The 14,562-nt window shown below is 38.3% G+C and overlaps 1 protein-coding gene across 2 annotated transcripts in view; it reads right to left on the bottom strand.

The window, feature by feature from the left end:
• WASL (WASP like actin nucleation promoting factor) overlaps window positions 1-14,562 on the bottom strand; it is a 52,949-nt gene that overhangs the window by 20,588 nt on the left and 17,799 nt on the right. For both annotated transcript variants that reach the window (XM_074594237.1, XM_074594324.1), the window contains exons 2-4: window positions 4,639-4,773; window positions 3,438-3,524; window positions 2,801-2,897 (exon numbers count right to left, since the gene is read on the bottom strand). In XM_074594237.1, coding sequence (XP_074450338.1) covers window positions 2,801-2,897; window positions 3,438-3,524; window positions 4,639-4,773 — 319 coding nt within the window. The remainder of the gene's footprint in view (window positions 1-2,800; window positions 2,898-3,437; window positions 3,525-4,638; window positions 4,774-14,562) is intronic.

The raw sequence follows: 14,562 nt of genomic DNA, 5'->3' as shown, positions 1-14,562 counted from the left end.
TAAGACAAGCCTCTGTTCTACAAGTCTCTGCTGCCCTTTTATGGCTGACTGCTCAGAATGCAGAGGGGACACTGCTGTGTGTAAACATGTTAACACTCCCAAGGCAAGATAATAAAAATAAAAACTAATGGTACCTCCGTGCAAGAAACCCAAAGTGAGAATATACTATGCTGACAAGCACTGAGGAGAGAAACCTGCTTACCAGGGGAAGTATTTGGCATCAGTTTAAGTAGTAAATGGAGAGATTATTTAAGTAAGTCTACCAGAGAAATTAACTCTGTTAGAAAATTAGGAATTTAAGATGAATTAAAAAAAATTAAGAAATTAACTATTAAATTATAGTAATTTCTTCTTAATCTAAGGTTAAGAATTTGAATTTAAAAATCAAAAAAAAAAAAAATAATCAGAATTTAGCTAGATGAAAACCAGTCTGATATTAAAAAGATTAAGACAACACCACATCAATAACTGTTTCTCTGTCCTTCTCCCTCATTCTATTCTCTATTGGATATTTTGTACATTTGCAAGTTTTTGCACATTCTCTATTTGAAGCCAAACTTTCACCTCTCTGGAGCTCCAGATGCACTTACTCAGGAGTTGTCTGTATACTGGAGTGCATTTCAAGCCGAGTGAGGAAGCGCAGAATACCTCTTCTTGCAGCTGTTAGACAATATTTTGTGTACTAGGCTCAGCACCAAGACATAGCTTTGTGAACCAGAACTGCTGTTCTTGCTACCTTCCAACAACACAAGCTTTCCATAAGACTCCTGGAAAGGTCTCCTAGCAAGCCTTGAACTGTATAACAGGCTGCTAAGTGATCACATGGAGTACTCACTTGGGTTGAAAGCATGTCAGGTGGCATTGCCATGAAGTGAACGATATTTTGGAAGGCATGAGAGTAAAAGTCCCATTAAAACAGAAAAGCATCAAAACTACAAGACTGTTACTTCTGTGTTTGAGAAGTTAAGACATATTAGAATACACAATCTATATATACATTATAAATAATATAGAACTTTTATATATCATTGATATTATATATAAATGGTTTTATATAAGCATTTATAAATAAACACACACACACACACCAGCAGCAAATCAACTTCGACTTGGGCAAGCGCAAAGCCCAAGCATTTCAGAAGCACAATTAGATACAGTCGCATCAATGACAAATACAGAACTCCATCTGGTGGCTTGACTAAGGAATCTCATGATTGGTTTTAATCGTTGTTTTGCAGCTCTTAACAAGAAAAAAAAAAGGTGGAGTTTTTTGTTTTAGTTTTTTTTTTTCCTTTTTTTAATTAAAGTTGTCTTCAAGTTGTAAGTGTTTGGGGAGGGGGAGTTGTTTGTTTGTTAAAAGACAATGTACGGAGTAAGATAATCCTACAACATGAGTTTTAGCACAAACCCCAAGATATTATCTCAAAGATTAAAGAAGAAAAACTTCTGTGGTCCTGTAAAAAAAAAAAAAAAAAAAAAAAAACAAAACCAAAAACCCAAAAAAACGCAAACAACTATGTGGAAAGACAGAGGTGAACCTCTGTCCTGTGAACAGGAGGTTTGACTGAACCACCATTTTCAAACAAAGTTTGTTACGGCCAATAAGGCAAACATATTTCCTCCCAAGTCATGTCTGTGCACTGTTAGCACTGTGTTTTAGACACCTAGTAGAATGAAACTTCAGGAAGAAGAGATGCAAGCTGATGCAAAATTACTTTTGCACAAGTATGAGAAACAATTAATGACACTTCTTAATGACCCCACTTCTCATAAAACCCTATGCACTTACTCTAATTCTGAGCAGAGGGAATCTTAAAGAAGACATTTAAGCTTCCAGAACAAATGTTCTCCACCTGAGTCACTGTACCGGAATGAAATCCAAGTGAATACGTATAGATCACATAGGTTCCCAAGAATATTTGCACGGATGGCACTCCCATATGAGGGCTTCCTCCCTTTGTATCAGTCTACGCTGCACTGCTAGTGCAAATCAATTCCAGAATGGACGCAAGTCCACGCTACAGCTGACAGCAAGCCCGAGCACATCCCTGTGTTCCCAGCCCATGTTTTACATCACCTTATTCTTCATGGACATATGGCTGTCAGACAGGCAAGTTGTTTATGGGCTCCCTGGAAAAGGACCAAGACAAGATCTGCAGGAAGCCTGAGCTCCCTGTAAAACACTGACCATGTTCCTAAGGCATCCTGCAGCTGGCAAAAAGCATGCTGTGCTTCAGACTGGCCTGTGCTGCTAAGGACAGTATAGGCACATTATGTCTCCTGTTCTTAGCCTCCGCCAAGATCACTAGTTTGGAATAAAAGATATTTCTCTACTGAACGCTGGACCAACGCCAAAAATTCATTCACATGAACTACTGAACATACCAGATGGTAAAATCTTTGTTACAATCCACTTGGGCTGAATTTAAACAAATCAGTTATATACAGCCCAGAGCTAAAAAGAGGGTTTAGTCAAATGTGAAAACAGCTTACAGAAAGATTTCTAGTCTTCCCACTGACAGCTTACCGTTTTTGCTTCCTCCTGATCTATATTTTCAACCACAACCTTGTAGTCTCAGCTGACAAGGAAACTTACAGCAAGGGGCATCAAGTTGCATTATTTCAGAAAAATATTATTTTTGCACAATAGAGAAAAGAAGCACAGTTTAATAACACAATTGCTTTTAAATGTAAGTATGGCAATAGTGCCTCCAGTAGCTTTCAGACATAGAAGTAGTTTCCTGCTTCCCCCCAGAACAACATAAACAAGCCTGAATTTAAGATTAATTTGAATATTTACCAGATTTTCTCTGCCGTCGTCCAAGTAAATCTGTTACTGTTTTGCGGAATAGTTTAGCTTCTTCTTCATTAGCAAAATTAAGACCAACTTGACATGTCTGAAAAACATTAATATTCCCCCACCCATGACTAAGAAAATGTTTCAAAGGCTTTCTCAAATGTCTTCTTAGACCTTCTGAAGGTATAATAAAAAAAAAAATCATCACTGCAAATTTGGAACTAAGTCTTAGTGAAACATTCTATCTTAGGAATGTCTGTCTACTAATCAAGTTTCTAGAGATCATGGCTAACAAATCTGAGCAAAATCTTGTAGCTTGAAATCAAAGTGGGGAGAGAAAAAATTGTGCTTTAAGAATATATGATACTTCACAAACATCATCTGCAAGTCAAAATCTAATTTCATTAAAGGGAGTTGAAAATAAACTCCAGTTTATGCTTGTGTCCTATGGATTAAGTTTTCTAGTTGAGATTTAAAACATCCTTTTATAATAAGCTTAAAAAGCTTCAAGGAACACAGATAATATTGTACTTTTATAAATAATTTACAGAATGAAATAAAAACCTCAGTTATAGTAAAAGCAGCTACTGTTCAAATAAAAGGCATTTTAAAATAGATATTCAAAGACGTTGAGACTCACATCTCCAGCAAAGGTATGAAAATATCCTCTAGGACTATTATATACAAAGTTATTGTACAGCTCCTGCTCCCACAATAATTTCCCATCCTGAAAAGAAGAAAAAAAAGTATTTTTAAAAACTTAGATGAATTGCAGAGTTTAACTTCTTGCACAATAGAACCTATTAAGAGTTGGAAACTGCATGGTGTTAAACATCTGCCTTGCTGTTAATCCAATGAATGAGCTCAATCAAAATCAAAATATACTGGAACTTGCGGTAGAGCTGTGGAAGACTATTGCATCTTTCAAGTTCTACAATCCTGCAATAGTGATGCTGGGAGCAGTAATAGTGACCAGTGATAGGAATACAGTGATAACAGCAATAGCAATAAAGGAGACTTCCAGTTTCATGGTATTATGTCAGGCTTGACTTGAAAACAGTTAACTTAAAGGGAACAAAAAACTCACCTTTTTAGAAAGTTTTATATATTTAAACAGCATTACAGTTCAGCACCGAAGGAACAGGTTTCTCACTAAGTCTAATAGTCAAGTGACCAAATCACAAAGTCAAATGCAAGCGCCAAATGGCAATCCTGAACAAATCAGAGAGACTTCAGGCACTGAATGCTGACAGATAACAAGCTGTTCCTAGCTGTAGAGATAATGGGAAGCTTTCCAATGTCTCAGCAAAGTCAGTAGGACTTATGCTTCTCAGTATCATTTTTGTTATGAAAACACATCTTGGACACTTCATCTCTTAGTTCCCACTGTCTTGAGTGAAATAATACACCAGGACAAAGATCTTCAGTATGAATGTACATATTGTGGAGGGGGAAAAAGCCCCACTTGTTTGTCCTGCAGTTTTCACATGCACCAACACACTAAACAAAAAGATTGTTGCCACCTGTACAGAAGTGTTAACTTTCACTAGTTTGACTAATCAGATCCACACATGACAGCTTCTGTGAGCTGTAAGAAAATGGTATCTGGTATTTATTTCATCCATAAAAGTTGACATCTATGAAATAATTTCAATTTGGAATACCTAAGAAAGTTGCACTTGCCTATTAATAAGCACTGTAACTGCACCGCTTAAAGCGCAACCATTTACTTGAGAATTTCTATGAGTTTGTAGCTACGACACCCTACACTCATCCAATTCAAAATGCAGAATGAATACAACCAAGCTTGAAGAGCCTGAAAAAGAAAAAAAGATGCTTACCTTAATGTCAAATATTCTGATAAAATATGACCTCTGCGGATTGTCCTTTACAAGGCAAGCTACACCACAGCATTTCTTTGACCACATGGCATTGCGATCTGCTGCATATATTTGAACAACTGCTGAAGACATCGTCTAAAAAGAAAAGGTAGCTATTATTTTCAAGTTAAAAATCATAAATTCTACATTTCATCTTTTATCAAAGCATCTCTTAATTTTGTTCCTTGTTCCAAGCAGCAACTTTGATGATTTCCCAGGTGGTAACATAGTAAAGTTCAAATGACCCCAAATCACTTTTATGCTTTAGATTGTCATTCCTATGCAAGATTTAGACAGCTTAAGAACAATGAACTTTTTTTTCTTGTTACTGGCAGACCAGTAACTATGGCAGTAACAGAGAAGCCCCACTGTGCAACTAAATTTCTTTCTGTTCAGTAATTCAAACTGGATAGAAATACAATACTCAATCTAGAACTGTAAATTACACAGCGCCTGGAAACACTCTCGGGTACTCGAACGCAACTGTTTACATTGCTTAATTGTTCAAATGGTCTCTGGCATGATTTTAACCCATGCCAACTAGCAAACTCCTCAAATTCTTGGGCATGGTTTGAGCATTCACATGAGCTAGGCTCCTTCCCAGTTGGCAACTTGAAATCGTCCGGTTTTCAAACTGAGAGATTTTAGTAAGAGATAAAGATTATTCCACACCAGACTGCTTCAGTCATTAGGAATGTTCCTCAGCACATTTTCTAGTATACACATGTCCTACCTTAAGAGTCCGACGAGTGAATGAAAACTGGAGCGTTTGAACAATATTTATTTAGCAGCCAAGTCATAAGGACATAAAGCTTAAAGGCTCTGTAATGGGACAGACCCATCTAGCCCACCATCTACTCTCCAACAGCACCAGATGCCTAGGTAAGAATACAAGAGTACACCATTACACTACAGGAGTATACCCCCAGCAACTAGCAGGAGGGACCTCAAAGCTCCCATGAGCCACCATACGCGTTTTACAGCACACGTTGGTTTTTTCCTTTGTGAATTTATCTAATCGCTCTTCAGACCCTTGTGAACTTCTGGGCATCACAACACCAGGCAGGATTGTACTTCTCAGTTCACTTATGTACCGTGTGAATAGTTAGCTACTTTTACCTAAAAGTTTGCCACCTGCTAGTATCAGTTGAGTGTCCCTCCTTGTTCTTACACTAGGAGACGGTGTTAATGGCTTCATAGTTGGCTTTCCATGCTGTACATGCTTTTATAGATATTCGTCACACTTCTTCACCCTGTAAGTTCCCAACTGTTTAGGAAATGGTAAGTTTTAAGTCATTCTTGTACCAAGAAAAAATAAAAAAATCATTCTACACTTAAATTAGCCTTGTCACTCTCACATGATCTTACTTAGTCCTACTACATCCTTCTTGGATCAGGGATGAGATTCCGTATGAATCCAGTTTGTTAGCCTTTTGAACACAGGGTCACAATCACACTGTTCTCTGTTTTGTTCTCTATTTCTCTCTCTGTAAGTTCAAGAGCTTTATTTCCTTTTTCAATATGGAACACTAAGCAGATATTTTGATAGATCTGTTACAGTTGCAAGAGGGATCATATCTATTCTGAGTAATGGGCTCCTTATGAGGTCTTCCCCACCCGCTCTACAAGCATTACTTTGCCTTCATCAACACCAACTACTGGCCAAAACAGCTGACATCCTGAATGCAGGCATATCTTGTCATATTATAAGATTATCTACTACATATCTCTATCACCCATGTCATACTTTTCAACTGGTTTAAAATAACCAAAAGAATAACCTAAGTTTCATAGTATTTTTTTTTTATCAAAACACTTTCCAATTTTGTTAAAATAGAGTCAAAGTAATATAGTCAAGACTGACAGCTACTCCTTGGGGAAGTTTATAACCTTTGCCCAAGAACTGTGATGTAACTTTCACAAGTCAAGATATAATTCCGGAAGAGGTGGTTGCAAGGAGGAACGAAGTTGTCAGACTGACTACTAATCTTTCTGCTAGCCTACAGAAAAAGTCAAAGCACGACCGACTGATGAAGAGAAAGCTTTGCAGTTGCCTCCTCAAATGCTCTACAGCTAAGTTAGAATAAAACTTATCTCCCTATAACCTACAGAGCAATATGAATAATTTAATCATAACTGGACTTGTCAGATGAGTAAAAAGTGACTCTTGAATTAGCCATACTACCACAACGATACAGCTGACATTAAGTTACAGGCATAAGAGATGCCATTTTACCCCTTATGTTGCAACAGGCAAGGACATAATTCTGAGCACAGCTGGCCAGATTATGTTCAAAACTTCTAACAGCTTTTTCTCTCATTTCTCCAATATCATCTCATTGTTGAACTGATAATCATGTAGACACAAGACAACAAAAAGGAGCACAGGTGGGTCACTCTACAGTTGAAACGAAGACATCACATTCAACCACAGCAATCATCCCACTGTCTGTGCAAGAAGCCGTCTCAGCCTTCCAAAACAAGTCCAGCTCCACTAACCTTCCCCCAACAGGACTACCCACACAAATGGGGGGGTCTTGGCAGGAGTTAAGCAACTTAAATTCAAGCCATAGAAGACAGGGATCTGTATCAAGAGAGGGTTCCCCACATGTCGCTTCCTATCGTATCTAGCAGCAAAAGCACCAATTAGATTACCTGGGTAAACCAGTAACTGTCGTAACTCGACAACAGTTGCATATAAAACCTTGATCCAGCACCTACCCCATGAGTAGGCAGAAGAATATTACACAAAAAGAGTGTGTCCTCATTCTGCATAATCATAATAGATTTAATGTACACTTGGATACCCTATAAGCAGAGCTTAATTTACAAGTTAGAGAACAATTTCACTGAGTCTAAAGTAGGTGTTGTTTTGAGGCCTACCAAGTTTTAAGTTCAATTACACTTTAACTTACTCATTAGCATTGTGCAAATTCCTCGTGTTGACAGACTGCCATGAGGTTTTCACATGTTAGAACATATAATTACAAATTCCACTGTTACACCACTATCATTTTTTATTAGAGGGACAATACAGGAAAAAATACAAGGTGTATTTCTGGAGGGACAAGGATAATAAAATCCAACTCGTTTTACTTCAGCCACTGTTTTCATCGTGCAAAACAGTGTTGCCGTGCTTTATGCTATTCAGTTTCTGGAAGACAGTGGCAAAAATATTTAATCATCCACAGCCTTTGGAAACTTACAAACTTATCTGCAAAATCTAGAAGCTGTGAAAATATATGAATCATAAACTTCATCTACTGCTATTCATTATGAATACTAGCAACGTAAATTCAATTAAAAAAATAAATTCAACTTTAATTGCGAAATTGCAGCATCTGAGAACATTTACACAAATATCGTAATGTGAGTATTCTACTGCATTTTCTGAATAAGCATTCATTTTGTCTGTTTTGAAGCCAATTGATAGACCCAGCTCAGTTTCTCACAGCATTCTTGAAGAGAATGTTGCATTTAAAAGTATGGGTTCTTTAAAACTATATGTAAATATTTCTTCACAAGAGGTCACATCACTGATTTCACAGACAGAATTGACAGAACTGCCATTAAATACTCAATGTAATTAATGTATTATCTGTGATATAGTAAGTTGATTTGTTACTTAATACCTAAAGTTATTACTGCATTTTCAGGAGAAGGATTTTGAGGTTGGCACTACTGCTTTGCTGAACAATTTTGCTGAGGACCTTGTCCTTTTTATATACCTATATATTTGGAAAAGGTGTACAGGGGAAAGAAACAAGGTAGCCCACAAACTACTGATGGGCCATGGAGATGAGCCTCCAACCCCCTCAGTTCCCTTTATTTTTTCCAAAGTCAGCCTCCAGCTGGAGGACATGCCATTGATTCCAGGGACTTGTCACACCCCTCAAACAGATGAGCTATGAAGCAGTAAGTCTGGTCTTGTCAGCCGTACGCTGGCTGCCTCACTGGCAGAGCTGGTCTCATCCTTGGACACACGTACTGCAGGATATGTGGTAGCAACAAAAGGCTCCTGAAAACACCTTCTGCCTGCAAAAGGTAGCCACAACTACTCATCGCACATTTGTAGAATGTGATCACAGCAGCCACTGATAGTTTCCAACCGCGCAGCAGATAGCTGTGTACTTTGATCAGCTTCTGGTGTGAACATTTGCTGCAGTAGCCTGTCAAGTTAATGACTTGCTGTAACTCAGTGTTTCTCAGAAACAGTAAAGCAAGCCAACACAGACAGTGGCACATCTCATTACAACAAAGAGCCATCGCACTAGATTGCTTACGGTTGACATGGATTGTAAAAAGCTAAGAAATTACAGGAGACTACAGACATTAAAATATAGCGGGCCAAAAGTCACAACAAAGAGCTGCAGCAAGACTAAGGCTGTAAGAGGATGTTCAGCCATGTCAGTAGACACCAGAGCAGAATGCAGTTCAAGACCCAACGGGATGGATTTTGTCATGTTCACATACATCTGACAACTGCTCGTGGTGTAAAGATCAAGGACTCATAAAATAACTTTGGTTTGATGTGATCTCTTTAAGTCTTACAGTCCAACCTCCTGCTCACAGCAAGGGTAATTAAAAGCCTAGAGTTCCAGTTGCTCAAGGTCCTGTCCAGTTAAGTTTAAAGGCTACAAATCACCTCTGGGAAACCTGTTCCAGTGCTTAATCACTCCCATTTCAGTGCTTGTAAAAATGTAACTAAGTTTAATGTATTCTCCTAATGGTTCAGCGCTGTTACATGCTGACAGTACTACTGAAGACACACCAGCAGCGACTTTCAATCTTTTTCCAATTTTAAGAGTCAGTTTTTCCAATAAAGGTGCAGACCCCTGCATATATGTACGTAATTTAATCCCACATGACAGACTTGCTTTTCTTAGTTTTCCTTCCCAGTCCCTGGAAGTATCTTAAAAATAAGACGGGGGAAAAAAAGACCTTGCCCTGTAATGTAAAAATACAAGCAGCAGCAGTTGTTTCCAAGCAGAGTAACCTCTTGGAAAAAAAAAACCATGCCAATACAATGCCAGTGGCTTCTTCATGAAGTCAGTCTGAAGACTTTCAGCCTGAAAGTCACTGTGAACACAATTAGCTACTTGAGGATTTCTGTGGGGAAAAAAAGCTATGGTGAATAGCTGTGTGTAATCCAAACCCTGTAAGAAGAGAAATCAATATTTTTATTATATTTTCCTTAAAGTAGGTATCTGGAAAATTTTTCCTGATCAATAGTACAGATGGTGAGAAGGTACCTGTGGCAGGCATTCTTTAAGACCTACTATGGTGGCAATTCTCATTACATCTAAACCAACATGCTGAAGCTTGACCAGGTGATGCTGGATGCTCCTGGGTCACTCATTTCTTCTTTGACACAAGACCAAGACAACAGCCTGCAGTGTGCTTCTAGGGGTGGCTGTTCAAGAATAAAGGGCTGTTGCCATTCACTGACACTGAAACCGCAGTAAGTAATAATCTTCCTCAGACAGCAGGGTTCAGGAACAGAGACGTGGTAACGTCAAGTACCACTTCACTGTGGAAAACGCTTAGTGAGGTGCAACTCTGATCTTGACCACAGTGAGGACAGGAAGCTTCAGCACCAAGGCAATCTCTAATAGCCTAGCATTATCTGAGTCATGGAAGATATAGAAACTCATTAAGACTCATGAATAAGAAAAAAGCGGAAGTGAGAATGCAGGGTAGCTAACTCTATAAAACATCAAGACTAATCTACAGAAAATTAGGCAATTAGACAGAACTCAGTGGTTGACATTTCTTTCTCTAGATTATGAGCATTCTGCAGAAAAACAATCCAAAGCGTAACACTAACCAATCAAGCAGAAATATTGCTTGAAATCTTAGTTTATTTCAAAAAAGCTTATGCTTAAGCAATTACACATTACATGTCGATACTTTAATAAATTCTTGTTATTCAAAGCAAGCAAAAACAGAGTTAGACTGACAATACCTTCATGTTGTTCTGCAATTACCTTATCTTCAGTGTCATAAATATACGTAGCTTCCAAAAACGTTTCTGCGGTGCTCGACCCAGCTATGCATTTTCTCTCATCACTCTTAATACAGAAACATAAACAAAACCTGCTGCAGAGACCAGGCCCTGGAACCTCCTCACCTTCTCATGGGAAGGCCTTTGGTGGCCTACACAACCAAGCTCTGCTCACTCCTTCTGGTGGTTTGGTTTCCCTTCTGCACAAGAGGTCCCATTTCAAGAGAAAACGTAGCTATTTTCTTGGCACTGAGGATGTCTCCTGCCATGTGGGAACAGCGTGTTCCCTTCCTGCTAGGAAAAGCTGATAACGCACTTCTAGGGTGAATGTTCTCATCACCATGCAATCCTACAGAAGGCACACACTGCAATCTCCTCCAACCGTGTTTTTAACTGAATAAGCCTGCCACTATTCAGATGATCCCCAACCAATTAGGGCACATAAACAACATGCAAGTATACTTCCCTAACAATTCCCACAGTATAAGTAGCAGAGGCATTTGCTAGAGTAGACAAAAATATTTCCTAGTGCTTTTACAGAAACTTCGAAAACTTGAGTTTAATCAGGTTCAGAATACTACAATATATATTAGCCCTGGATAGTGGGTAATCCAACCTTCTTTAGCATGGGTGTCTAGTATGATGGTTTAGCTGCAATTCGGGCATAACAGCAAGAAATATGAACACAAATCAACACTTTCACCAAGTTTTAAAGGTCTCGATAAGCATTCACAAGTGTCAACTTGTAATTACTTCTGCAGTTTTAGATGGGAAAGGATGGAGATAGGAACAAACAGCACAAGGAGAAAAGACTTGCGACACTAAAGGCAGACTGCTTTTGCTTCCTCCTGACACCTTCGTCTGAAGGACTACAAGGATCATGGCCCCAGATGACAGAAAAATAAGTACAATGGATGCATCCAACTGTCTTTTTAGCCTTTTCCCCCTCAAGAACAGTGGATCAGGCTATTTATGGTCACTGCATCTTGTAAAAAAAAAAAAAAAAAAAATAAAAAAAGTGATGATACTGTCTTGATAGTACACATACGTTTCTGTAGATAAAAATACTTTTCAAGGACTATTTTTACTATGAAATTGGATTTTAGGAAGCTACGTTTTGCAATTCTCAGACTGGCTTATAATTTATGTCTTTGCACTAGGTTGCCTCTAAAATCTTCACAAATAAATCCAACATGTGACAGTGTTTGTTCACTGGGGATTTGGATACTTCTTTATTTGCAATTTGGGTAAACTGTATTTATTTCGATTTTTAAAGCTATTACAGCTGTTAAAGACATATTTAACAAATTACTAATGACCTTACCTTTAAAGACAATTGTGTATTGCAAAAAAAAGTCACCTTCAGATGCTACAGGAGAGGATTTTAAACTAGTTTCCCATAGAAAGAAGAAATACAGAACTTCAGAAGTTTGCTGGCAGATTTCAACAAGTTAAGCAGCTGGAAACAATCTTCTGATTTTAATGCCATTTACAGGACACTATTTTCAGAGGACAGACTGCCTGCTCCACAGACAGGAAAACTAAAGCAAGATTTCACATTATTTGACAGAACTGACATAAGAGATCTTTTTGTAAATACCCAATCACATGAGAAAAGCTTTATTTGGTGCAAGCTGAAAAATTACTCAACTGAAGACACTGAGGCCTCACCAGTTCTACTGCCTGTGAAATTATTTGCCATAATCACCAACAGCGTTCAATTTTAAGCTCAAATATTGCTTTTCATTTTTTAATTTCCTGTGACCACCCACTAATTTAAAAATGCACTATGCATAGATGCTAAGACATTAATATTTTTTCTACCTATACACAAAGTTAAGCTCTGCTAAAAATAAAGCCACTGCATAAGAGATGTTGCCTTTTTCTTATTTGAAGGGAGAAAGAAGAGAGGAGGTTTTTCTGAAATGTCAAAAAGCCACTTTGCGTATTTCCTATCATTTCTGAAACAGAAAGATCTTAAATCTAAGGTAAAAGACAGTTCTACACAACACATCATAGCCCGAGACATTTAAGAGATCAAGAGACCAAAACCCATTTTTAAAAAAAAAAACAAAAAACGTTAATACCCAAGAACAGATTCCCTGCCTTGTTCAGCTTCAGTCAGCTTCAATATCCTCACTGAAGATGTTTTACTGATGTGGAGAAGGTAGCAGCAATCACTAAGTGATGTTACAAGAAAAGAGGGATGAAACAAGGGACTGCTTGTTTAACAAAACTGAACTATAAAAGTGCTTGTCCAGACTTAAGTCTGCAGTTGTCTAGCAAAGCGATCCTTCACTCCTAATCCTTGGTCAGGCACTTACAGACAGCTCACATTTTTTCTAAGTGTCTTCAGATACAAGTTCATTTACATTTCCAGTACCTCCCAGAACGCCCCAGTTCAGCTAGAGCTGACCCACTCCTTTTCAAACACTTGTTGCTCAACTATGGATCACACAAGACCAACAATTAAGATGTGGGTAAACAGCATAACATATAAAACCAAATCAAACAGCGCGTGATTAATTAAGAGAGACATGTTTTTATCAGACGCAGAATAAAGATATTTTTAAATCCTACAACCTCAGTTCAGACAACACATGCGAAACTTCAGCCTGACAGAGATATGACATAACCATAACCACAAGCACTCTCCAGATTATAGTACTGCAAGCCGGTCTATCTCAGCTTAGCAGATCATTTACCAGATGACATAGACAACCTGGGGTTTTCAGTGACGAGCAGGCTGAACGCTGTCACTTCCTGTTGTCCGGCACAGCATCGTTAGCAGCTTACTCAGCTGCATCTCACTGCTTAACGCTGATGAAATCGTGGCTGGCCAGAAAGCAGCAGACACATGACAAAACGCAGTTATTTGGGTTTTGTTGTTAAAATTACACATGAAGAAACTCTCAGAACAAATAAAAGTGTGCTGCGCACAGGCCGTCCAAAAATTTGCCACTGTCCTACTGCAACGGAGCAAAAATTCTCACTACAGAAGAATGATACTGTGTCTTGCAGTTCCCACTCCCACCCCAACCTCCCAAGACACTCAAAATCAAGGCATGTAAGACTGTTCCTTTTCAAAGCTCAGGGAATTTTTAGATGCAATGTTAAAGTCTACCTTTTAATTTTGAGCCATTTTAAATTAACTAAGACTCCCAAGACCAGGATGATCCTTACACAAACAGAGCACTGTACAGATATGTAGATTAACTGGTTCTCAAAACTATGTTTCATGGTCATGCACAGTAATTGCAGATTGACATTTCAAGCCATACAGATTCAAGGCAAGAATCAGGAGTTTCGAGCAGCCCATGGGATAAAATTTGAGCTCGAATCTCTTTTGTCCTCTTCCACTGCCTATTCAGCTGCAAGGGGAACCAGCTGCTTTGACTCAACATTCTCTTCTACCAGCAACCATTGCCTTCATGCACTATGGTCCTCTTTCTTCAGCCTTCACCAACCATTCCATTTTCTACACATTTTTCCAGATGCTACACACTAGTTCTATATTTAATGCAGGTTCTTATAAGCAGATCTTCACACCTACTTTGAACATACAAGAGTGATTTGACAGAATATATTAGAATTCAGACCCTTACCTTCCATAAAAACCAAAACAGGGTTGTGTGTTGGGTGTTTTTGGTTGTTTGGGTTTTTTTTTGTTTTGTTGGGTTTTTTTAAGATAGATCTACTGTAGTTCTTTATAGACCCACTTAATGCTACATGTATCATCATGTTCACAAGTCTTCAGAACAACAGTTAAATTGATTAAAAAAAGTCTGTGAAACGTAAGCGTCAGGAATTCCTCGATTATCCCAGCTCTGGAATACCCACTAATGAGCCCTTGAAAATGCTATTTAGCACCTACTGGTACT

The sequence above is a fragment of the Larus michahellis genome, chromosome 1 (assembly GCF_964199755.1).
Source record: "Larus michahellis chromosome 1, bLarMic1.1, whole genome shotgun sequence".
Lineage (NCBI taxonomy): Eukaryota > Metazoa > Chordata > Aves > Charadriiformes > Laridae > Larus > Larus michahellis.
The sequence above is the reverse complement of the archived record's forward strand: the minus strand, read 5'-3'. Positions and strand labels throughout refer to the sequence as shown.